Source organism: Salvelinus sp. IW2-2015, linkage group LG7, assembly GCF_002910315.2.
Source record: "Salvelinus sp. IW2-2015 linkage group LG7, ASM291031v2, whole genome shotgun sequence".
NCBI lineage: Eukaryota > Metazoa > Chordata > Actinopteri > Salmoniformes > Salmonidae > Salvelinus > Salvelinus sp. IW2-2015.
The window spans coordinates 1,287,590-1,314,995 of record NC_036847.1 but is presented as its reverse complement, the minus strand read 5'-3'; the positions used below and the strand labels follow the sequence as shown (position 1 = coordinate 1,314,995).

General features: G+C 41.1%; 1 protein-coding gene across 1 annotated transcript; it reads right to left on the bottom strand.

The window, feature by feature from the left end:
* LOC111966178 (ubiquitin carboxyl-terminal hydrolase 11-like) lies at positions 1–27,077 on the bottom strand. Its single transcript, XM_023990611.3, is given in 22 exon segments — positions 1–3,567; positions 3,569–3,628; positions 3,725–3,813; positions 3,892–4,007; positions 4,187–4,336; positions 9,975–10,087; positions 10,223–10,293; positions 10,459–10,920; positions 11,030–11,124; positions 19,933–20,142; positions 20,257–20,351; positions 20,461–20,544; positions 20,635–20,859; positions 20,999–21,157; positions 21,288–21,461; positions 22,444–22,543; positions 22,751–22,812; positions 22,953–23,098; positions 23,228–23,345; positions 25,243–25,373; positions 25,513–25,622; positions 26,664–27,077. Coding segments are annotated over 22 exon segments (2,991 nt in total). The 5' UTR covers positions 26,774–27,077; the 3' UTR covers positions 1–3,456.
* Positions 27,078–27,406: the final 329 nt, after the last annotated feature.

Genomic DNA, 27,406 nt, shown 5'->3' with positions numbered 1-27,406 from the left:
CATCATAGATTTATTTTATTTCACATACTCATTGGAAAGCAGCAACTTTACTGCATTAAGTCAACGCCACATTGAACTGAAAGTCATTGGCATTGCAAGTGTGCAATGCCAATTTTCATTGAGGTATAAATATAAAAACTTTACCTTATATAAAGTTCCTCATATAATAAAGTTGGTACAATATTCAGTGCACTATAACATCCTAAATGTGGATGTTAGGCTGAGTTTAGACAGGCAGCTCAATTCTCATATTTTGCCCAATTATTGGCAAAAGACCAATTAGTGGAAAAATATCAGAGTTAGGCTGCCTGTGTATCATACTGGATGTTAAGTAGTTTGGGAGGACCAATTAATATGTTTGGTATGGCAACCTGTCATCTATTCCAGATAGTTCAGAAGAAGCACAAAACCACCTTGGAGTTCTTCCTCTGTTCCTACTAAAAGCCCAGACATTTACAGGAGCATCACCAATCATGTGTTAACACTAAAATACAACATTCCGGTCACTCCCTTGTACAAAATGGCTGCTAAGTTGTGAACAGCAATTTCAGATCAAACAGGTGTTGGTGAGCAAGATAATTGTGTAGTCAGGTTGGTATTAACCTCATGCATGTTCGCTCACTGTTTACAGTAGAAGCCAAAAAGGTGTTTTCTATACAAAATTGTGCTTAAACATACTGTAGCAATGTGACAAAAATTTGAAGATTGTCCTTTCAGAGGTTTCTTGGCAGTATTATGTTCTCCAGTTCCTGTTTCTATATACTGTATATTACTATCTCAGGGAAATAAAGAACCCAAACGAAGCAGGCCTTGGGAATCAGAGTATGGCCACAGCCCAATCTAAACTACAGTACATCTCTAGAGAAGGGCTTGAGTTAACCAGCTCTCACAGCCACCTTAGATCAAGGGTTTATGAATCCTGATCATTTGTTAAAAAGATATCAGGAAAGCCAGGCTGTCATGTAAGTGTAAAATCTACCTCATGCCTATTGTCATCAGAATCATATGTTATAATTGCAAAAGATTATACAATAAAATATTCCATCTATTATTAAGTAAAGTAAATAAGTCGCCAATCCCCTGCATCTGATCCAGATGATCAAAGAATATATTTATTACAATACAAAAATACTGTACAGATGGGCTTTAAAAAATTATTTAAGAGCTCTATCCAGAAAGCACTTTGCTGTATTCCTCATTAAGAAATTGCGCAGACTAAAATAAAACAGTGATATCTAAATTGTAATGTGTAGCTATATGCTTTTACTAAGATAAGAGTACAAATTCCTTTTAAATCCCAAGAATATGCATCTGTTAATGTCCTGCACCAGAGGTGATCAAAATCATTCTTGATAGTGGAAAGATAATCCTAACCAGAAATGGAAGATCTGCAGAAGTGCTGAGATGCCCAATGTGTATTTGTAAGTGAAGTAAAAACAAATACCTGCTCTGATAATAAAAAAATGGATCACAAGAGAAAATATACAAAGCTATTCCATGGCACCTGCAACTGTATTCAAAGTGTTGCTTTCGAATACTATGGTCCTTTGTTTACCTTTGTTCTACACTACATGGCCAAAAGTGTGTGGACACCCCTTCAAATTAGTAGATTCAGCTATTTCAGCCACACCCGTTGCTGACAGTTGTATAAAATCGAGCACAACCATGCAATCTCCATAGGTAAATATTGGCAGTAGAATGGCCTGTACTGAAAAGGTCTGCGACTTTCAATGTGTCACCGTCATGGGATGCCACCTTTTCAACCAGTCAGTTTGTCAAATGTCTGCCCTGCTAGAGCTGCCCCGGTCAGCTGTAAGTGCTGTTATTGTGAAGTGGAAATTGTCTAGGAGCAAAAACAGATCAGCCGCGAAGTGGTAGGCCACACAAGCTCACAGAACGGGACCATCAAGTGTTGAAGCGCGTAGAGCGTAAAAATGGTCTGTCCTCGGTTGCAACACTCACTCCTGAGTTCCAAACTACCTCTGGAAGCAACCTCAGCACAAGAACTGTTCGTCGGGAGCTTAATGAAATGGGTTTCCATGGCCAAGCAGCCGCACACAAGCCTTAGATCACCATGCGCAATGCCAAGCATCGGCTGGAGTAGACGACTCTGGGCTAGTGGAAACACGTTCTCTGGAGTAAAGAATCACGCTTCACCATCTGGCACAAATCTGGGTTTGGCGGAAGTAAAGACTCACGCTTCCCCCACAAATTCACAAATCTGGGTTTGGCGGATGTCAGGAGAACGCTACCTGGCCAAATGCATAGTGCCAACTGTAAAGTTTGGTGGAGGAGGAATAATGGTCTGGGACTGTTTTTCATCGTTCAGGCTAGGCCCCTTAGTTCCAGTGAAGGGAAATCTTAATGCTACAGCGACATCCTAGACGATTCTGTGCTTCCAACTTTGTGACAACAGTTTGGGGAAGGCCCTTTCCTGTTTCAGCATGATAATGTCCCCGTGCATAAAGCAAGGTCCATACAGAAATGGTTGGTTGAGATCAGTGTGAAAGAACTCGACTGGCCTGCACAGAGCCCTGACYTCAACCCGTCAAATACCTTTGATGACTTGCAATGCCGACTGCGAGCCAGGCCTAATCGCATAACATCAGTGCCCGTCCTCACTAATGTTCTTGTGGCTTAATGGAAACAAGTCCCCACAGCAATGCTCCAACATCTAGGGGAAAGCCTTCCCAGAAGAGTGGATGCAGTTATAACAGCAAAGGGGCTCCAAAATCATATTAATGTCCATGATTTTGGAATACGTTGTTTGACGAGCATACTTTTGGCCATGTAGTGTATATAAATCACATTGCAATGTTTGTCTTTCTGTTAATGCAGTCCCTGATATAAAGAACATTGAGTAACAGGGGAATGTAATCTCATTTTTAAATCAGGAGTAAACTGAATTAGTTATCCGTGTCGTTAACCTCAAATGTTGTGATTTACCTTCTAGAGCAAAATGTATTCAATTCTATTCAAAGAGCCTCAAGGAAATCTTCCTCAAATTGAGCTCAACATCAGTAATCAAAGTTTGAGGTAGCAATGCATCATAGCAGAGATTAATAGCGGTGCAGAGATATTCACAATTCATAGGTCTTGATTGAACAAACTAAATTATAATTGCTTATGTCCAATCACGAAGGGGTCCAGTTGGCATCAGCATAGACAGACACTACATACCTTAGTCTGTGATTAAGCAATACCAGAAATCATCATTCAACATTCTTCTATTAATGATCTAGTAAATCTGGGGAAACCAATGTAAAGAAAATGTAGAAGAAACATAAATTGCATTCCTCACGCTTCTGCACCAGCCTGAGAATCTAGCCTCCGCTTCTCACACCTTGTTCAATGCAGAGGAGAGGCAGAAGGTTCAAGTTTTTTGGAATAGAAAATAAATAACAATATAAAATCAACTCAGAGAAAAAAAAGATTACCAAAAAAAACAAATCTGTTTCAGTCTGTTTCCATGTTGACACAGGAAGTGGCTCTCTCCATCCCATCATGTTTGTGGGAAGTGACATTAGCAGGCTGGGCGGGAGAGGAGGAGCTGTCCGGGGGGGGGGGGTAAGGTGGGCTGACGAATCTTGTCTTGTCGGTGGTAGAACAGGAGGTAGGCAGCATTAGTCTGGAAGGGTAGAGGCAAGGGAGGGGAGATCATGACGACATTGCAAGAAACATTTTTTAAAGAAGGAATTCTAAACTTTTCAGTAGCTAAACTTACCACAATTTGTTCCTCCCTTGCATACGTCACCTTGTTGTCATCGAAGTAATACCATTGTCCATTGTCTTTGTTCCGGGCATAGCTGGTGTCTGTCGAGAGAGCAGAAAAATGTGTTGAACAAAATGAAGACATATGACAAAGTATGACATACAAAATCAAAATCTCACAATGTCCATCTCGGAGTCCGCCGTAGTGGTTGGAAACTGCTATCAGATCATATCGGCTGGGTGGCTCTCCGTTTGTACCGGTCTTCCTCAGCAGAAAACCCGAGAAGTCGAGGTGTCTGCAATAAAGAGAAACGGGTTGGATGAAGATAGCACCTGTGAAAAAGTGCACTAATAACTGGATTGAGTGGAGGTCTGGAAGAGTAATAGTCACACTGACATCCTTCCCACTTAAAAATGTAAATATGTACAGAATGTTTTAAATTACAGTAAAAGAGACAGACATGATATAACCAACCTGAGAGGAAAGTCAACGATGATATCCAACTTCTCCCTGGAGTACTTGGTGTAGGAGAAGCGTTTCAGGTGGATGATGAGAACCTCAGGCAGTGACCACAGGTCCAGTTTCTTAGTGGCCAGTTGGTGTTTCTTACATATTGGGCAGTACCTGCAGCAAACATACGCAACACAACACAGAAGACAATTGCACACAAATCACAGCTACTTAACATAACGCATGAAACACACAGAGATCTCACTGCCGATAGGTACTTATCAGTGGGAGGCCGTTCCTTCTCTTGCCAGAACAAAAGCAGTACCTGCTGCGTGCTGACCTGGTAGCAACCAACCTATTGATTCTCAGCAGCATCGCAACGCTTGTCAGTGGCGAACAACATGACTTTGAGCCAATCAGAGARCAAAAACCCACGTTAGAAAGGAAAACAATATATATTTTTTAAGAGAGCATTTTCCCGTACATCCACGGATGAGCCAGTCACACTTCATATGCAATGTAGGCTATGGGATGGTAGCTAGCTAAGTGCACAGACGCAAATGCACACAACACTATATACTTCCCCAAAGCTAGCTAACCACTGTAGCTAGTATTGACATTATAATTAAATCACAATGGATTACCTAGTTCCCATGAGTTAGCTAGCTAGCTAAGGACACTGCACTATGTTGTGCTAGCTAGTGAATATGCTAGCAAGCTCAAAATCTGGCTATGGACAGGCACTGGCAGTATGGAATTACAGAGAGTGAAATAAATTGTGTCTTCGTCATCTTGCTAGGTAGTTATCTAGCTGTGGCCATCTGGCTAGTGTCAACAAGGACTTTCAAACAAAACAAAAAATACTATTTGCATTGCCAAACAACACTACTGCCACCTTCTGGTTTGGAGTATTTTAAACATGGCTGAGTGTCTGATGACTTCTGAGATCTTTGCTGTGTGAACACAAATGAGATTAACTGCCGACACTGTTCAGAGGTGCCATGTACTGTCGGCAGGCAAACGTTTGACAATCCTACCGGTGAATCTGAGCTTTAACAGTATTTAGCAGTAAGATGTGATATGTTACTAATATTCAAAATTGAGTCTTCAGCTTTTCCTGGGAAAAATGAAATGTTAAAGGCCCAGCGCAGTGAAAAACGTTACGTTCTTGTGCTTTATATACATTTCCACACTATGAGGTTGGAATAATACTGTGAAATTGTGAAAATGCCGTTTTAGTGTATGAACTGACCACCTGACATTTCAGCCTGTTTTGGTGGGATGGAGTTTTGGCCTGCCAGGTGATGTCACCAGGCGGTAAATTACACTGAACAAAAATATAAACGCAACATGTAAAGTGTTGATCCTATATTTCATGAGCTGAAATAAAAGATGCCAGAAATGTTCCATACACACAAAAAGCTTATTTCTCTAAAATGGTGGCGGTGGGATTATGGTATGGACAGGCATAAGCTACGGACAACGAACACAACTATAGATGGCAATTTGAATGCACAGAGATACTGTGCCAATTCATCCGTCGCCAATACCTCATGTTTCAGCATGATAATGCACGGCCCCATGTCGCAATGAGCTGTACTCAATTCCTGGAAGGTGAACATGTCTGTTCTTCCATTACCTGCCTGTTCTTCCATGACCTGCATACTCACCAAAGATGTCACCCATTGAGCATGTTTGGGATGCTCGGGACCGACGTGTACGACAGCGTGTTCCAGTTCCCACCGATATCTAGCAACTACCCACAGCCATTGAAAAGTGGGACAACATTCCACAAGCTACAATCAACAGTCTGATCAACTCTATGCGAAGGAGATGTGTCACGCTGTATGAGGCAAGTGGTGGTCACACCAGATACTGACTGGTTTCCTGATCCATGCCCCTACCTTTTGTTTTAAGGTACAGATGATGTCGGAAGATTACATACACTTATGTTGGAGTCATTAAAACTCGTTTTTCAAACACTCCACAAATGTCTTGTTAAAAAACTATAATTTTGGCAAGTCGGTTAGGACATCAACTTTGTGCATGACACAAGTCATTTTTCCAAGAATTGTTTAGACAGATTGTTTCACCTATAATTCACTGTATCACAATTCCAGTGGGTAAGAAGTTCACTAAATTGACTGTGCTTTTAAACAGCTTGGAAAATTACAGAAAATGATGTCATGACTTTAGAAGCTTCTGATAGGCTAATTTACATCATTTAAGTCAATAGGTGTACCTGTGGACGTATTTCAAGGCCTACCTTCAAATTCAGTGTCTGTTTGCTTGACATCATGGGAAAATCTAAAGAAATCAGCCAAGACCTCAGATTTTTCTTTTTGTAGACCTCCACAAGTCTGGTTCAAATTTCCAAAATGCCTGAAGGTACCACGTTCATCAGTACAAACAATAGTACGCAAGTATAAACACCATGGGACCACGCAGTCTTCATAACGCTCAGGAAGGAGACGCGTTCTGTCTCCTAGAGATGAACGGACTTTGGTGCGAAAAGTGAAAATCAATCCCAGAACAACAGCAAAGGACCTGTGAAGATACTGAAGGAAACAGGTACAAAGGTATCTATATCCACAGTAAAACGAGTCCTATACCGATATAACCTGAAAGGCTGCTCAGCAAGGAAGAAGCCACTGCTCCAAAACCGCCATAAAAAAGCCAGACTACGGTTTGCAACTGCACATGGGGACAAAGACCGTACTTTTTGGAGAAATGTTCCCTGGTCTGAGGAAACAAAAATAGAACTGTTTGGCCATAATGACCATCGTTATGTTTGGAGGAAAAAAGGGGAGGCTTGCAAGCCAAAGAACACCATCCCAACCGTGAAGCATGGGGGTGGCATCATGTTGTGGGGGTGCTTTGCTGCAGGAGGGACTGGTGCACTTCACAAAATAGATGGCATCATGAGGTAGGAAAATGATGTGGATATATTGAAGCAACATCTAAGCATCAGTAGGAAGTTAAAACTCTTGAGATACAGGGGGTGCTGTTTCAACTTCGACATTTTGCGTTCCCAAATTAAACTGCTCCGTACTCATTCTTGCTCGTACATATGCATTTATTATTACTATTGGATAGAAACAATCTCTAGTTTCTAAAACCGTTTGAATTATGTCTGTGGGTGAACCAGAAGTCTTTCTGCAGCGAAATCATGAACAGGAACTGCGAAGGTCTGAAAACTAGGGCTCTGATCTCGGATCAGTTTAAAGCTCTGTATGTGTCTATGGGCTCGAAATGAACTGCACCCGCCTTCGCCTGGATGTTAGTGACACCAATGAGAAGTGGAATGGAGTTCTCTACGTATTTTCAGACTTTATAAAAGGCCATGGAGTGGAAGGTCGTTTTTTTGGACGCTCGTCAAGACGCAAGAGGGACATCAGAATGGCATGCTCAAAAGCTCTCGTTATCGCCTTAAGATATATCCGTCTGTGATTTAATTGATATAGGTGTTAGAAACATCATAACGAAGTTATTTTAAACCGATTTATATCAGTTTATGCGAGTATATTGCTATTTTCGGAATTTCCTTAGTATTGCGTATTGGGGATTTGGACATGTGGTGTGCCACGTAGCTATTGTTAGCTGCTAATTCCGAGTTGAAGAGGACGTTTTACAACAAGCAACGATTCTTTTGGACAAAGGACACCTTGCCCAAGATTCTGATGGAAGCTCAACTAATAGTAAGAACTTTTTATGATGTTAATTCGTTGTTTGTGGAAAAATGTAAAGTATTTTTCGGCCATTATTGCGGACTGGTCTGGCTGTAACGCACACTGTATGTCTAGTACGTTTATTTAAAATCTAACAAGCGGTTGCATTATAACTAATGCATCTTTCAATTGCTGTCCAACCTGTATTTTTTAGTCAAGTTTTTCGATTATTTATTGATTAGATTAGGTGCTTTCCAAGATGGGCCGGCAGAATGCATGCCATGTTTTTTACTGATTACATTTGCATAACCACGATTTGTGCTGCTAAATAAGCACATTTTCGAACAAAAGCTATATGCATTGTGAATATGATGTTACAGGACTGTCATCTGATGAAGTATATCAAGGTTAGTAAAATTATATATTTTGCTGGGTTGTTACGATCGCTAACATTTACTGCTGGTAATGCGGTTGTGATTCTGGCTATTGTGGTAGCTATATAATGCTATATTGTGTTTTCGCTGTAAAACACTTGAAAAATCTGACATATTGGCTGGATTCACAAGATGTTGGGCTTTCATTTGCTGTACGCTGTGTATTTTTCAGAAATGTTTTARGATGAGTAATTAGTTATTTGACGTTGGTCTCTGTAATTATTCTGGCAGCTTCGGCACTATTTCAGATTGCAGCTGCAATGTAGAACTGTGATTTATACCTGAAAAATGCACATTTTTCTAAAAAAACATATGCTATACCATAAATATGTTATCAGACTGTCATCTTATGAAGTTGTTTCTTGGTTAGTGGCTATATATATCTTTATTTAGTCGAATTAGTGATAGCTACTGATGGAGTAAAAAACTGGTGGAGTAAAAAAAGTGGTGTCTTTTGCTAACGTGGTTAGCTAATAGATTTACATATTGTGTCTTCCCTGTAAAACATTTTAAAAATCTGAAATGATGGCTGGATTCACAAGATCTGTATCTTTCATCTGGTGTCTTGGACTTGTGATTTAATGATATTTAGATGGTAGTATTTACTTGTGACGCTATGCTAGGCTATGCTAGGCAGCTTTTTTACTGTGGGGGGGTGCTCCCGGATCCGGGTTTGGGAGGAATTAGAGGTTAAAGCTTGGTCGCAAATGGGTCTTCCAAATGGACCATGACCACAAGCATACTTCCAAAGTTGTGGCAAAATGGCTTAAGGACAACAAAGTCAAGGTATTGGAGTGGCCATCACAAAGTCCTGACCTCAATCCTATAGAAAATTTGTGGGCAGAACTGAAAAAGAGTGTGCGAGCAAGGAGGCCTACAAACCTGACTCAGTTACTGGGCCATTGCTGTCAGGAGGAATGGGCCAAAATTCACCCAACTTATTGTGTGAAGCTTATGGAAGGCTACTCGAAACGTTTGACCCAAGTTAAACAATTTAAAGGCAATGCTACCAAATACTAATTGAGTGTATGTAAACTTCTGACCCACTGGGAATGTGATGAAAAAAATAAAAGCTGAAGTAAATCATTCTCTCTACTATTATTCTGACATTTCACATTCATAAAATAAAGTGGTGAGCCTAACTGACCTAAGACAGGGAATTTTTACTAGGATTAAATGTCAGGAATTGTAACAAATTGAGTTGAAATGTATTTGGCTAAGGTGTATGTAAACTTCTGACTTCAACTGTATCTGTGACCAGATGCATATCTGTATTCCCAGTCATGTGAAATCCATAGATTAGGGCCTAATGACTTTAATTCAACTGACTGATTTCCTTATATGAACTGTAACTCAATAAAATCTTTGAAATTGTTGCATGTTGTATTTATATTTAGTATAGTTAATAGACCAATAAGAGTTCCAAACCTCTCTGACAATAACAGCTAGTTTTCAGTTTTCCCCTCCCTTCTCAGAACACTCCCAGAGAGTCCTAGCTAAATTCTTACTTGAGAACTTGCTCTTTGCTAAGAACCAATTTTTGTTTTCAATTCAAAGGGTCAAAAATAAACAATCACAGTTAGGTACTTAATTGTTACCCAGAAAGGATTTGATATTGAGATAAAAACGGCTGCATTGGACCATTAACTATATTCAGCATAATTCTTGTTAGATACATATAATGAAATGCCAGGTGTGGGACAGCAGTACCAGGGGTTTTCTTCCTCCAGGACCTCCACAGTGGTGAAGAGCTCTATGCACTCCTGCAGCTGCACTGTGGTCTGCTGATGAGGGACCTCCATGCTTTGGTGTTTTACATACTTCTGTGGATGGAAAGATGTCAGGAGTTTTCTAAATGACCAGCAACCAGGCTATGTTCACACTGCTGGCCCAAACACACTTTCAAACTTAAATACTTTACATAAACTTTATTAATGTAAAGCGTGATTCACACATACCTCTGCCTCATTCTCAATGTAGCATTTCTTCTTCATGTCGGGATCCCAGTCAATGGCCACATATGGTTGAGCTGTAAAAGGGACACAGTAATATTAAATTAAATACTCACATGTGGATGCTAACCATCTGTGTCACATACAGCTATTGGCTCTAAAACATATGAAGAGCATATAAGCCTAGCTACAACAGTGACAAAGCAGTTGGCAGTGTGAATGTGATGTGTAGTCAGACTCACAGCTAAAAGAGAAGGCACTGCCGTCCTCTCCCATGCCTCTCTCCGTAGTGCCATTGGAGTTGACAGCGTGGATGGAGAAGAGCAGCTTTCTGCGTCTGGCCTGGTAGCCCTTCCTCTTGGCCTGCCTCTCGTTGGTCTGCGGGGGGCACTCACCCTTCTCCTCCTCAGTCTCACATGGCTGCTGCTGCTGAAGGCCTGCACCCTGCTGGCTGTTTGTTGGAACTCCAGCACTGGCTCCAGCACTGCAGGATGCCGAGGCACTGTCCTCTGTGCTACACCCTGCCCTGACTTCACTACTGGCCCCCTCAGCCTGAGCCTGTTTTCCAGACTCCTGGGTTTGTGCCTGCTCTGGCTGAGTTTGGGTCACAGCAGGGCCGTCCGCTTGGCCATCCCATTGGCCACCATCACAACGGTCATCTCTCTTAAAGTGTCCTGGCCTCATACCATTATCCTCACCGTCATCTGTGGAGACAGACAACATTCTAAAGTGGATACAATAAGTAAAACTCGTAGTTTGTAGAAACCAATTCTGCCCAGTGAATTAACAATTTGCTAAATGAGATCAGATTACCATCGCTGACACCATTGGTCTGGATCTTGTAAAGTTCCTCGTCATCTTCACCCTCCTCATCCTCCTCTRAGGGATCTGGTGGTCGGACATACCGTCTGTGAAAACATGACCACACAATAGGCCTTTCTCTCATTTTTGGGGCAGGACATCTGCTTTGGGGAAAATCTGGGAAATCATATCTCTGGTCTAAGGCGTGTTGTATTGGTATTGTATTTATTCTAGATCCCCATTAGCTGCTGCCAAGGCAGTTTATACTTTTTTTTAAACATTACATTCACAGATTTCACAACACACGCAGTCCCCTACTCCACTACTACCACATATCTACAGTACTAAATCCATGTGTATGTATAGTACATATGTTATTGTGTCTGTGTGTATGCATGTGTCTGTGCCTATGTTTGTGTTGCTTCACAGTCGCTGTTCCCGCTGTTCCATAAAGTGTTTTTTTTATTTTATTTTATTTTTTAAATCTAATTTTATTGCTTGCATTAGTTGCTTGAAGTGGAATGGAGTTCCATGTAGTCATGGCTCTATCAGGGATGCAAACTGATGAGGGCCTAAAAAGTTGACTGAAACATGCAAACAAAATCCATGCTAGGGAGAAATGCAGGTTTTAACTAATTAAACAAAGAATATGATCTACATGATCAGTCTCTGTGTGTAAAATAAAAAGTGGTTAATGTGAACTTAACTCACAGCAATAAAATGTAAAGAAAGCAATCCAATGTTATTTGTTGCATAGACTTTACTGCAAATGACACTCAAGTCTTGAGAAAAAACAATACACTAATATTGCAGTTAGCCATGACAGCCTTTATAATACAATGCTTGTGACCACACACATCTAAATATTGCACTTGGGGGAAAAAACATCTTAAAGTAGATATAGAACAAAACAAACATGCATTCTATTTTCGCTCTATTATAGTGGCCACTATAGACATTGAGCAAGTGCACAAGGCTACCTGTGTGCAAAAATAACATTCACTGAGTAATAACATGTAATAATCCCCCCTCAAACAAGTGTTACTATCAAGTTCAACACAACAAAAGCAATATCTTTGGGCGACACTGCACATTATTACATTGTACACTTTCTGCCTGTGGACATAGATCTGTTCTACAATGTGTCAGCAGAGCATGATACCCTTTGTTGGCATAATTGATCTCTTTCAGGCAGAGAGTACACCTGGCATACCCCTTTTTATCCACTGTATTGAAAAAGTGAGAAAGCGGGATAGTGTGTGGTGTTCCTTTCACCTCTATAGTGGCATCCAGCTAAAGCCAGGCCCAGCTCCAGCTACACTTATTTAACTTTTGGGAAAGGGGGGCAGTATTGAGTAGCTTGGATGAATAAGGTGCCCAGAGTAAACTGCTTGTTACCCAGGCCCAGAAGCTATGATATGCATATAAGTAGTAGATTTGGATAGAAAACTCAAAATTTTCCAAAACTGTTAAAATAATGTATGTGAGTAAAACAGAACTTATATGGCAGGCGAAAACCTGAGACAAATCCAACCAGGAAGTGGGAAATCTGAGGTTTGTAGTTTCATTTAAGTGATTGCCTATCCAATATGCTGTGTCTATGGGGCCAGATTGCACTTCAAGGCTTCCAGCAGTCTTTAGAAAGTTGTTTGAGGCTTCTATTGTGGAAGGGGGTCGAATAAAAGCTGTTTCAACAAGTGGACTAAGCTGTGGCCAATGAGTTGTTTACTGCGCGGTCAAACGGGCGCGCCGTTCCTTCTTTTTCCTCTGTAATGAATACGCTATTGTCCGGTTGGAATATTATTGAAGATTTATTATAAAAAGACCCTAAGGCTTGATTGTAAACATCGTTTGACATGTTTCTACAAACTGTAATGGAACTCTTTTGACTTTTCGTCTGGATTTTGCGCTCGCGCATTGTGCCTTTGGAATAGTGAACTAAACGCGAACAAAACAGAGGTATTTGGACAAAAATATGGACGTAATCGAACAAAACGAAAATTTCTTGTGGAAGTGGGAGTCCTGTAAATTAACTGACAAACTGCCTTTCCACTCTACCGCTGTCTTTCCAGAGCATGCCGTGATGCAGTAACCAGCGTTGCCAACTCCTCAGTAAGGAAAGTAGCTATTGGCTGTCCTAAACGTCGCTAAATGACGTCATCGCCTAATTTGCATAATTGGCCATGTGCATGTAATTGTGATGGACGCTGTAGGAGAGAGGAATAATGTCGTGGGAGAGACAAAAAGTGAGTAAAAAACACCCTAAATATGTTTAGAACTACAGATTAACTTTCTTCTGTCGATTCTTGTTTTTTTTTATGTCACAATTCCAACCCTCCTCCTTTATCCGGGCTTGGGACCGGCGAAAGTGACCCAAAAGAGACACTCTGGCGGAGTTACTTAGTTTAATTTTTTTTGTTTAATTTTTTTACTTTAGTTTTCTTAATTTGGTTTGGTTTTTAACCTTATGGTCTACTTAGGAGCCTACAACAAGTCACAGTAAAACATGAAACATTTTTACATTTTTTTGTATACAATTTACATTAACAATCTAAATGGACCAAAAACAGACAATAGAAAAAACTGTCAATGGCAATGCGAGAAAATGATGGTAACTAGTCTGGCCCTAATTCAGGTTAATAGTTTTTTTAAATGTAAGCCAGGGCGGGATCAGCCAGCGGCGGCTTCCCCAATGCGCAATTCATTTGCAGTCTGGACGCGGAAGGGTGAACATCTCCTGCTCTGACTGCAGCTGGGAGGGACTGCTGCGTGAGGACAGGGCCACCTGAAAGTGCTTTGGGACGGCGGTGGGGCCCACGGCAGCACCCGCTGCTCGTTGAGAAGAGTAAGAACGATACGTGCTTTCACGTCAGAGTCTCAAAGTTTCCAATAACACCAGAAAAAGTCGCTAGATTTGTTGCCAGTCGCTTTTTTGAAAATGTGTTCGCTAGAGGGGTCTGAATACTCGCTAAATATAGCGACAAAGTCACTAAGTTGGCAACACTGGCAGTAACTAGCGAATTGGTTGTCTCTTCTCCATTGGCGTGCTGCATTCTGTTATGTGAACAATTGGCTGAGCCTTGGATACAGCCAGTATTGCTCCAAGCGCACATCACTCATTTGCATACAGCCAGTAGTCATCCAACCCCCCCACCCAAACTTTTCTCATCGGATCTACACAAATCACATAGGTCACCTATTTTGGATTCAAAACGGCGAATTTCGCAGAAAGGTGACTAGTTTGCATCCCTGCTCCATGTAGTACTGTGAGCCTCCCATAGTCTGTTCTGGACTTGGGGACTGTGAAGAGACCTCTTGTGGCATGTCTTGTGGGGTATGCATGGGTGACCGAGCTGAGTGCCAGTAGTTCAGACAGACAGCTCGGAGCATTTAACATGTCAATACCTCTCATAAATACAAGTTGTGAAGTCAATCTCTCCTCCACTTTGAGCCAGGAGACATTGACATGCATATTATTGTAACGACCCAGGGTCGTATTAGCTGTCTGTGTACATCAAAGGGYCAGCCATGCTGCCCTGTTCTGAGCCAATTGCAATTTTCCTAAGTCCTTTTTGTGGCACCTGACCACAAGACTGAACAGTAGTCAAGGTGCGACAAAACTAGGGCCTGTAGGACCTGCCTTGTTGATAGTGTTGTTAAGGCAGAGCAGCGCTTTATTATGGACACTTCTCCCCATCTTAGCTACTGTTGTATCAATATGTTTTGACCATGACAGTTTACAATTCTGGGTTACTCCAAGCAGTTTAGTCATCTCAACTTGCTCAATTTCCACATTATCTATTACAATATTTAGTTGAGGTTTAGCGTTTAGTGAATGATCTGTCCCAAATACAATGCTTTTAGTTTTTGAAATATTTAGGGATCATTTATTCCTTGCCACCCACTCTGAAACTAACTGCAACTCTTTGTTGAGTGTTGCAGTCATTTCAGTCGCTGTACTAGCTGACGTGTATAGTGTTGAGTCATCCGCATACATAGACACTCTGGCTTTACTCAAAGTCAGTGGCATGTCATTAGTAAAGATAGCTTTTTTCAAAGGGCCTAAACAGCTACCCTGGGGAATTCCTGATTCTACCTGGATTATGTTTGAGAGGCTTCCATTAAAGAAAACCCTTTGTGTTCTGTTAGACAAGTAACTCTTTATCCACATTATAGCAGGGGGTGTAAAGCCATAACACATACAGTGGCAAGAAAAAGTATGTGAACCCTTTGGAATTACCTGGATTTCTGCATAAATTAGTCATAACATTTGATCTGATCATCTAAGTCACAACAATAGACAAACACAGTGTGCTTAAACTAATGACACACAAGTTGTTTTTTTGTCTATTTTGAATACATCATTTAACTTCTCTAGGGTAGGGGGCAGCATTCGGAATTTTGGATGAAAAGCATGCCCAAATTAAACGACCTGCTACTCGGGCCCAGAAGATATGATATGCATATAACTGGTAGATTTGCATAGAAAACACTCTAAAGTTTCCAAAACTGTTAAAATAGTGTCTGTGAGTATAACAGAACTGATTTGGCAGGCGAAAACCTGAGAAAAATCCATTCAGGAAGTAGGATTTCTTTTGGTTTTGTAGTTTTCTATTCAATGCCATTGACTTAGGACTCCAATTGCAGTTCCTATGCCTTCCACTAGATGTCAACAGTTTTCAGAAATTGTTTCAGGCTTGTATTCTGAAAAATGGTGTAAGAGCAGTCTGAATGAGTGGACCCTAAAGTGTCACAGAGCTTTTTCATGCGCGACCGAGAGTGTCTTTCTTGTTTACCTTTTATATTGACAACGTTATTGTCCGGTTGAAATATTATCGATTATTTAGGCTAAAAACAACCTGAGGATTGAATATAAACATGGTTTGACATGGTTCTATGAACTTTACGGATACAATTTGGATTTTTGTCTGCCTGTTGTGACTGCGTTTGAGCCTGTGGATTACTGAAGAAAACGCAAACAAAACTGAGGTTTTTGGATATAAAGAGACTTTATCGAACAAAAGGAACATTTATTGAGTAAATGAATGTCTGCTGAGTGCAACCATATGAAGATCAAAGGTAAGGGATTAATTTTATCTCTATTTCTGACTTGTGTAAATCTTCTACTGGTTACTGTTTGTAATGATTTGTCTGCTGGGCTATGTTCTCAAATAATCGTAAGGTATGCTTTCGCCGTAAAGCATTTTTAAAATCTGACACCGTGGTTGGATTCACAAGAAGTTAATCTTTAAACCTATGTAAAATATGTTTTGTTTTCTGAATTTTTTATAATGAGTATTTCTGTATTTGAATTTGGCGACCTGCAGTTTCACTGGATGTTGAAGAGGTGGGACGCTACCGTCTCACGTACCCTAGAGAGGTTAAACATTCACAGTGTAGATTGGAAAAAGTATGTGAACCCCTAGGCTAATGACTTCTCCAAAAGCTAATTGGAGTCAGGAGTCAGCTAAATCCAATCAATGAGACAAGATTGAAAAGGTTGGTTAGAGCTGCCTTGCCCTATAAAAAAAAACTCACAAAATTTGAGTTTGCTATTCACAAGAAGCATTGCTTGATGTGAACCATGCCTCGAACAAAAGAGATCTCAGAAGAACTAAAATTAAGAATTGTTGACTTGCATAAAGCTGGAAAGGCTAACAAAAGTATCTCTAAAAGCCTTGATGTTCATCAGTCCATGGTAAGACAAATTATCTATAAATGGAAAGTTCAGCACTGTTGCTACTCTCCCTAGGAGTGGCCGTCCTTCAAAGATGACTGAGCATTCTGCGCTGTTCTCTATTCTGGGTTAAACTTGGAACATTGTTATACTCAGCAGTATAGTATCTCAGGGGTGAAAGAGACTGTTTTTTACATCAGAAGTTAAATGGTTATCTGTAGGAGCCAGATGGCTTTGGAATGTGTTGGGTGTACGGGAGGAAGTCACAGGATTGCTATATCTTTGGGTTAGGCAAATGAGGGTTCGAGGTCAAGTCAGATCCCCTTAAGGGAGAAATTATGGTTTATTACCCTATTCCTGTCGAACCATAATATATGTAAGGATTGGAGAGAAGGAGGAATGCCTAAATTGGAGTATATATACTTGTGGTGATGGAAACATTTAGTGTGAATGCAGCTGTATTGACACTTTGCGCAGAATAAACTTGGTTAAGCTTTCATAATGCCCGTTGAGTATTTTACTCAGAATTAGAACCGAAGAAGAATCCTAGCGTGTCAGCTAAAGACTTAAAGAAATCTCTGGAACATGCTAACATCTCTGTTGACGAGTCTACAATGTGTAAAACACTAAACAAAAATGGTGATCATTGGAGGACACCACGTAAGATACAACTGCTGTCCAAAAAAACATTGCTGCACATCTGAACTTTCCAAAAGTGCATCTGGATGTTCCACAGCGCTACTGGCAAAATATTCTGTGGACAGATGAAACTACAGTTGAGTTGTTTGGAAGGAACACACAACCCTATGTGTGGAGAAATAAAGGCACAGCACACTAACATCCAAACCTCATCCCAACTGTAAAGTATGGTGCATCATGGTTTGGGGTTGCTTTGCTGTCTCAGGGCCTGGACAGCTTGCTATAAACGACGGAAAAATGAATTCCCAAGTTTATCAAGACATTTTGCAGGAGAATGTTAGGCTGTCTGTCTGCCAATTGAAGCGCAACAGAAGTTGGGTGACGCAACAGGACAACGACCCAAAACACAGAAGTAAATCAACAACAGAAGAAAATACGCCTTCTGGAGTGGCCCAGTCAGTCTTGATCTCAACCTGATTTGTGATGCTGTGGCATGACCTCAAGAGAGCAGTTCACACCAGACATCCCAAGAATATTGCTGAACTGAAACAGTTTTATAAAGAGGAATAGTCCAAAATTCCTCCTGACCATTGTGCAGGTCTGATCCGCAACTATAGAAAACATTTGGTTGAGGTTATTGCTGCCAAAGGAGGGTCAACCAGTTATTAAAACCAAGGGTTAACATACTTTTTCCACCCTGCACTGTGAATGTTTACACGGTGTGTTCAATAAAGACATGAAAATGTATACTTGTGTATTATTAGTTTAAGCAGACTGTTTGTCTATTGTCGACTTAGATGAAGATCAGATCAAATTTTATGACCAATTTATGCAGAAATCCAGGTCATTTCAAAGGGTTCACATACTTTCTTGCCACTATGTTTTTCCAGCAGCAGACTATGTTCAATAATGTCACAATCTGCACTGAAGTCTAAGACAGCCCCCACAAAATAATTGATCATCAATTTCTCTCAGAGCTAGAATCAAACCACTGATGGACAAGATCCATTACAACACCCTAGTGACTGTTTTCAATATGACATTACACAAACTGCCTGAATACAAGTCACCATTCAACGGCTCAGACATAAGACGTATGTGGCAGGGTCTACAGACAATCACGGACTACAAAAAGAAAACCAGCCACGTCACGGACACCGACATCTTGCTTCCAGACAAACTAAACACCTTCATTACCAGCTTTGAGGATAATACAGTGCCACCGACGAGGCCAGGGCCAAAGGACTGTGGGCTCTCCTTCTCCGTGGCCGACATGAGGAAGACATTTAAACGTTGACCCTCGCAAGGCTGCCGGCCCAGACGACATCCCTAGCCGCATCCTCAGCACACGCGCAGACCAGCTGTCTGGTGTGTTTACTGACATATTTAATCTCTCCCTATCCCAGTCTGCTGTCCCCACATGCTTCAAGATGGCCACCATTGTTCCTGTACCCAAGAAGGCAAAGGTAACTGAACTAAATGACTATCGCTCCGTAGCACTCAATTCTGTCATCATGAAGTGCTTTGAGAGACTAGTCAAGGATCATATCACCTCCACCTTACCTGTCACCCTAGACACACTTCAATTTGCGTACCGCTCCAATAGGTCCACAGACGATGCAATCACCATCACACTGCCCTATCCCATCTGGACAAGAGGAATACCTATGTAAGAATGCTGTTCATTGACTACAGCTCATCATTCAACACCATAGAATTTTTTTATTTCATAAACAGATTAAGAAACACCTTATGGAACAGCGGGGACTGTGAAGCAACACAAACATCGGCACCGACACATGCATACACACACGATAACATACACATGGATTTAGTACTGTAGATATGTGGTAGTGGTGGAGTAGGGGCCTGAGGGCACACAGTGCGTTGTGAAATCTGTGAATGTAATGTTTTAAAATTGTATAAACTGCCTTAATTTTGCTGGACCCCCAGGAAGAGTAGCAGCTAATGGGGATCCATAATAAATACAAATACTGCAGTACAGCTTTTGCATGTGCTAGCTAACAGCAACAAACTCAAACGAGCTAAACGTAAATGCATCCAGCAGAGATCAGCTTCTAATTAGCTAGCTAACGTTAGCTATATTAGAGCTATAAAAGCCTTACGTTCTGTTAATGTTTTGAAATTATATTTGATTGTGTATACATTATATACATAATACTAGCAAGCTCTTTTGCAGCAAGCTAAGCTTTTAGCTATAATATAATAGCTATAATATTTACCTACCTAGCTTTGCAAACGTTACCTTAGCTAGCTAACTAGCATCAAGTGTATAGAAAAATTGGACGAATGAATGACGTTATTTATTTTTTTAGACCGGAGACTTACTTTTGATGCACCCATAAAAAATATTTTTATAACGAGCTCCTTGTTCTATCTGTGCCCATAGCGTAGCAGCGAAAAACCGTAAACAGTAATTCCTAGAATGTCCCCTGCGATTTGAACCGTCCTCTTGTGAGAGAAAGGCCTCTCTCTCAGACAAGGCACAGTACAGCATCTTTACAACTTGCCATCACAATTATATTCCATTAAAAAAAAAACTATTTTAGCTGATGTTTGGCCTGTGTCAGTAACTCACGCTAGCCGCTGCAGGAAGAGGTGATAGAGGGCGTTGCGGCTGCACTGGACTCGAGGCACAGCCATGAGCAGTGGGTGTCCGAACAGGGTCGTCCCGCAGCTGCTACTCCCTGAGCCGGAGTCCCTGTAGTGAGAACGCTCCCTCAGGTACAGAGCCAGCACCACCTCATCCCCCTCCTCCTCCTCCACAGAGCCACTGCTCAGCTCATACCTGCCAGGGCAACACACAGACAGGGGTCAGGAGAGATGCTGGTGCTAACAAGCAAACAGGAAAAGACCGAAAAAGTATGTTTTTGGCGTGGAGGTAAAAGCTGGTTTTACATACACAAATATGTCATCCCGGTCCAGGATGCAGCTTAGAGACTCATCAGCATGGTAGATCTTATAGAAGCGGTGGTTGAACACATCAGCCACAACCATCTGAAATAAGAGAGGCACAGGTCAGTATCACCTCAATATTTCATGTGATGAATGACAATAGCTTTTCCACAGCATGCTCTACCACAGAGGCTTTAAAAAGTTCTCTCACTTGATTGACGGGGACGTTGGTCATTTCCGAGAGAACGGAGCACATGTCAAACACTTTTCCAGCTTTGGGTACAACTAAGCGATGCTGGTGGGAAAGAATACAAATAAATCAATACAGATGATTACCTATAAAAAGCATGATGTAGGGCCAACTATAAGAAGATTAATCTTGTACCTGAACAGGTTTGGCCACAGGGTCCAGAGAAACGAAGAAGACCTCCATCACCCGGTCCTTGCTAACAGGCAGGGGCACGCTGAGGTAGCAGAAGGGGTCAAAGGTGACCGACACTTTGCGGCACTCGGGGCAAACCAGGGTGGACTTGAACAGCCCGTGGAAGGTGTCAACAATCACAGAGTTGTTACGTCGCTGGTGGTTATGCCACGCTTCCTCTGCCACTTCCTGAAAGTTGTCAAAGGGTGAGTGTGAGGAAAAATGCAATGCAAATGTACCTTAGGTTTACTTCAGCTTGGAGAGCAATGGTGGTATTTTACAATTCTTCTCCCCATACAATTCTTCTCTTTCTACTACAGGTTGTTACCTGGTCAGGCCTACCATCGGCATCCCTCAGCTCAATGTACTCCTTGTTCTTGACCCGGTTGAGATCCTCATGAAGCCCATCCAGCAGGAAGGAGAGCAGCTCCTGGGAGTCATGCTGCTGGTAGCCAAGAAACTGAGAGGCAAAGTGGCCAACCTTGGTCTGGTAATAAACATAAAACATAAGGTTCTCAAGGTACGCATGGTCAATACTTAAGCATGACTGACTGACAAGTCTCTTTAATCCATTATAAAATTGTGGACTGAGTTTCACACTTCACACGGATAACTACCTTGAAGAGCCGGGGAACTACAGAGTAGTGCCTCCCTGACCACATCTGTTTGATAACATCAGCGTAGGCCTCTGCTATCTCCCCCTTCATGCCCAGAGGGTTGGTGAAGTTGAGCTCCTCCAGATAAGCACTCCGCAGGAAGTACTCAGTCAGTGGAGGGGTGTTACTGAGACACTGTACAAAGCAGGGAAACATACAGTACTCATGAATGATAGTCCATACTAGTCCAGATCCCTGACATTCCTGCAGTCAGCATGCCAATTGCACGCCCCCCCAAAACTTGACACATCTGTGGCTTTGTGTTGTGTGACAAAACTGAACATTTTAGAGTGCTGGGGACTTTTATTGTCCCCAGCACAAGTTGTTCCTGTGTAATGATTATGCTGTTTCATCAGCTTCTTGATATGCCACACCTGTCAGGTGGATTAATTATTTTTTTCGCAAAGTAAATATGCTCATAGCGATATAAACAAATTTGTGCACAAATTGAAAGAAATAAGCTTTTTGTGCATATGGAACATTTCTGTGATCTATTATTTCAGCTCAAGAACCAACACTTTATATGTTGCGTTTATATTTTTTCTCCATGGATGTGTGGGCCAAAATTCCTCCACAGCGACCCGAGAGACTGATAAACAACTACAGGAAGAGTTTGATTGGATTCATTGCAGCGAAAGGTGGTACAACCAATTATTGAGTGTAAGGAGGCAATTACATTTTCACACAGGGGCATTGGGTTTTGCGTAACTTCGTTTATGAAATAAATAAAATAAGTATGTAATTGTTGTGTTACTTGTTCACTCAGGTTCCCTTTACTCCCTTTCTAAGGCACTGTGTCTCAGTGCAGAGGCGTCACTACAGTCCCTGGTTCAAATCAAGGGTGTATCACATCCGGCCGTGATTGGGAGTCCCATAGGGCGCGCACAATTGGCCCAGCATCGTCCGGGTTTGGGTAGGGTAGGCCGTCATTGTAAATAAGAATTTGTTCTTAACTGACTTGCCTAGTTAAATAAAGGTTAAATAAATAAATAAATAAATAATAATACAAAAATCTATTATTAGGTTTTGGTTGAAGATCTGATAACAATCAATATCAAAAATATGCAAAAGTAGAGAAAATTAGAAAGGGGGCAAATACTTTCTCACAGCACTGTACCTGCAGGGCAGAGTTCATGAAACATGTGTTTCCTAGGTTGGTGAGGCCACAGACTCCTGGCTGGCCTCGGTATGATTCCTGCTCCTCCACAGAGTTCCTACTATAAGACATGGAAGCAGAAATATAAATCACCTAACGAACACTACAATAACACAAAAGGTCATTTACAGTACTCTCTCCTTTGTAGTCACACATATGGGAATCACGTTTACCACAAACATTACACTACATCAGCAACACTAATTTTGGTAGATAGTACATTCTCTACACACTGATAAAAAAATAAATAAAAAGAAGGAACCCCCACATGATCTGTGGTCTGGAGCTGGGCCAAGTACCATCTGCATTCCTCATCTCCATGATCACCGTCTGCAATGCAGACAGGTCATGTTAGAACACAGCTGCCATTTAAACACACTATCACTGTATCTCAGGAAGCAGCAGAGGGATGCAAGCAGGTAGGTGTGGGGTAGGGTGGGATAAGGGTCAGAGAGAGAGAACAGACATACCATGCCAGAGCTGAGGCTGGAGTCGAGGACATTGACGTGAACGTTCCGCATCCTCTCACAGCAGGTGTCTGAGCTCTTCATCCACAGCCGGGTCTCTGCTCCCTCGACCACATCAAACTGCTTCATCATCACCTTCTGAATCGTATCTGAAGGGGAAAACATTAACAAACGCACACACACACACACATATATATATATATAGAGAGAGAGATGCATAGTTTGCACACCAACCCATCATAGCTACTATTGCACCTCTTCGATGTGTTTCTACTTACGGATGTGATCTGCACGGCTAAACTGTGCGGTCACAACATTTTCCATGTCGCTATGGAGACACAGGAAGATTTCCACAGGATAGACCTCAACCTTGACTGTGCTGGGTAGATCCACCACCTGAAATAGACGAAGCAATCACATTCAATTAACTGCCAAATACAAATGAAACACTTCAATGGCAGTTGTGTCTTTTCATAGACACAACATTGTCCATCGAATGAGGGTCTGTGGGACATACAACTACACTAGTCAGGTCCACGTTCACATAGTAGTTTGTAGACAGATGTGAATGTACAGTCAGTGCATGATAGGTTGTTTAAAAAACAATTGGATGTGTGACCAACTTCGGGGCAACTCCAAAGGATTTTTTGACAACATAAATGCATTTTCACAATAAGCACTTGTCTCAAATACATCATTACAGTTGTTGGTTTGCTAGCTAAATAATTTTAGCCGTAGTAGCATGAACTAAGTGAAAACAAGACAACTAGCTGAAACAAGCCACCTACGATTCCCCACATGGAAGCTTCTTGTCATTGTTGCTTGCTATCTGACCGTTCAGAATTATAACAACGCACAGCCTTCTGCCACATTGATGCACGTGCATAATTTTCTTAAAAAGTTCCCAAATTTATATTTGTGCTAGTTGGCTGTACCTGCACCAAAACTATTTCCTTCATAGCTTGTTCTCAATTTTTTTTAAATAGAGAGCCAATATGTTTTCATCACTTTTATTTCAATCTGATCAAAACAGACATATGGTGAGCAATATGTTCTGACAATGGAATAACAAAAAAATAATTGTATTGAATCGCAAAACATATACAGTACCAGTCAAAAGTTTGGACACCTACTCATTCAAGTGTTTTTCTTTATTTTTACTATTTTCTACATTGTAAAATAATAGTGAAGACATCAAACCTAGGAAATAACACATATGGAATCATGTAGTAACCAAAAAAAAGTGTTCAACAAATTAAACTATATTGTATATTTGAGGTTCTTCAAAGTAGTCACCCTTTGCCTTGATGACATCTTTGCACACTCTTGGCATTCTCTCAACCAGCTTCACCTGGAATGCTTTTCCAACAATCTTGAAGGCGTTCCCACATATGCTGAGCACTTCTTGGCTGCTTTTCCTTCACTCTGCGGTCCAACTCATCCCAAACCATCTCAATTGGGTTGAGGTTGGGTGATTGTGGAGGCCAGGTCATCTGATGCAGTACTCCGTCACTCTCCTTCTTGGTTAAATAGGCCTTACACAGCCTGGAGGTGTGTAGGGTCATTGCCCTGTTGAAAAACAAATGATAGTGCCACTAAGCACAGACCAGATGGGATATCTCTGCAGAATGCTGTGGTAGCCATACTGGTTAAGTGAATTCTAAATTCTAAATAAATTGAATTCTAAATAAATCCCTGACAGTGTCACCAGCAAAGCACCCCACACCATCACACCTCCATGCTTCACAGTGGGAACCACATATACGGAGATCATCAGTTCACCTACGCGTCTGACAAAGAAATGTCGGTTGGAACCAACAATCTAAAATTTGGACTCATCAGACCAAAAACACAGATTTCCACCGGTCTATTGTCCATTGCTCGTGTTTCTTGGCTCAAGCAAGTCTCTTCTTATTACCTGTTAATTGAAATGCATTCCAGGTGACTACCTCACGAAGCTGGCTGAGAGAATGCCAAGAGTGTGCAACTTTGAAGAATCTCAAATATAAATTATATTTTGATTTGTTGAAAACTTTTTTGGGGTTACTACATGATTCCATATGTGCTATTTCATAGTTTATGTCTTCACTATTATTTTACAATGTAGTAGAAATAAAGAAAAATGCTTGATTCAGTAGGTGTGTCCAAACTCATATCTGCACCTAAGTATTGTCATAATATTGTATCGTAAGGTTCATGGCAATTCCTAACCCTAGTTGTCAGGCAATCAGTCTATGTGATATGACCACAGGGTATGCAAGTTATCTGCATCTCTGTGACCACTCTGTTTTACCTTCCGCTCCAGGGCAGGCTGATCATCTACCATGCCATACCAGGCCAGCAGATTGCGCCATGCTTCGGCAGGGATCAACACAAAGTCCTCATTCTCCACCAGACGCTCCTTCAGATGGTAGGAATCCAGTTCTGTGGGTATCATAATCATCATTTGACAGCTCACTTTTCATGTTGACACAACAGCATATGTGGGGTAGAAGTAAATGAACCAAACATTGAATAATGGGTCTTCTGTTGTTACATGATATCTTTGTGATGTGGCACTTACCCTCAAACAGCTCTGTGTTGTCGATCTGTCCAGGGAAAGATGAGGAGTTCTGGTCTCCTGTCACCACATACTCCTTCCACTGCTCATACCATCGCCTCTCCAGCAGGTACCTGCATGTGTTGGTTAAGAACAACTCCATTGGGGAGGCTTATATGGCTTATATTTTGCTTGCCTACATTAACCAACATCACATTTCCCTAGGCTAGTATTTGATCAGTAACGTTTTCTACGATTGGGGTATTTGGTGTATTTACTGATACAATACTATAATGGCATAACCACAATTGCAGCAATGGATCTTTTATTTGGGCAGCTAGGCTTTGGCAAATTACAGCCAAATGTCTAGTTTCCTTTTTAATTGAGTTTGTTAGGACAAAACTGTTCATAAATGGAATTTCATTCATTCCCACTTCAACTGATATCCTGAACTTTATAACCACAATGGTAGATACGATATCATTTCCTAATCTGGGTGTGACACTGACAAAACGAAACTTTACTGGTCAAAACGAAAGTAGCAGCCAGCTAGCAAGCTAATTTGGTTTAGCGAGCTAACATTAACTATGCAGTTAGCTAGCTAACTTAGATGGCGCTCACTCTGTCAAAAATAATAGAACACAAATAATACACACGTAGGAAAAAAAACTGAATACCAAAAATGTCAAGCTAAACCGAAAAGATTCCTGTCTTGTAGCTAGCTAACTCTGGCGGGCTAGCATGCTGTCAGTATAGCTAACGTTAGTTAATGTTATCTTGCTTGCTAAAGCCAACACTTTGACCAGATGTTCCCCAACTGGGACGTGATGTTAATCGTCATATTAATATCAAAATGTAAGCTTTTCCACAGAATACTCTCCCTAAAATGCTAAAGCAGTGATCAAACGTCATTCGCCAAACACCAGCGCTGAGATCCTAGGCAAGAGGAATGACAACACTCCAACCAATGTTTATTCATTGAATTTGCCAATAAAAATGGTCCTTATCTAAAGATAATGGTATATTATGCTGATTATGATATATGTAATGTACGCAACGGCAAATACAGTCAAGGACTCGTCGCTGTCATTTGTTGTTGTCGTGGTAGCTAGCTATAGTAACTACATCACTCAGTGTGGGTGTCAGTTCAGAGCAGAGGGCGGCAAAAGTCTCACCAAGTATCCCCTGCAAAGAGTTCATGTTCCTGAAGCAGAGACTCGATTTCTTTGCGTTGAGTCTCTAGCCCAGGAGATTCTGTAACCGCGGCTGAAGTCGTAGCAGCCATGATCACTCACAAATATCAGGATTCTGCAAGGAAACCACTGAAGTCAACTAACGTTACCGCATAGAATATGTGATAGGGTAACCGTATCGCTGTAAAGCACTTTCCACTAGCTAGTTACTCTAGCCACAAAGTAACAATTGGCAATATCGTAAAATGTATTAGAACTTCTTTGTCTTAATTTAGGTTAGGGTTAGGCATAAGGCTAGCACTGTGGTTAAGGGATTTTATTAAGATAAATTGTAAAAATATGCTGGGTAACCCTACCAAGCAAGCAAAAATATCTAAGTACTTCCGGGTCATGGATTTTTGGAATCAGCGAAGCGGAGAGCGCGATGGTTAGAAGAGTTCCAGCTTTTCTCAGTGAGATGTTTTAATTTTTTTTATTAACAAATATCAACAAACAAAAGAGGATTAGTCACATGCAAACAAGCATACGTACAAACTATTTACATTGCCAGGAATCCTAAACAAACAAATAATTTTCATTAATAATACAAGTTTTAATTGTCTTTTTGTTTTTAATTTTAGTTAAACTGGTGCCATATTGTTTAAATTCATTTGTAAAGTGAAAAAAGTTAGGTTTTGAATTAGACATTTTCATTTCCATTTTCATTTGTGAATATGAAATGTACC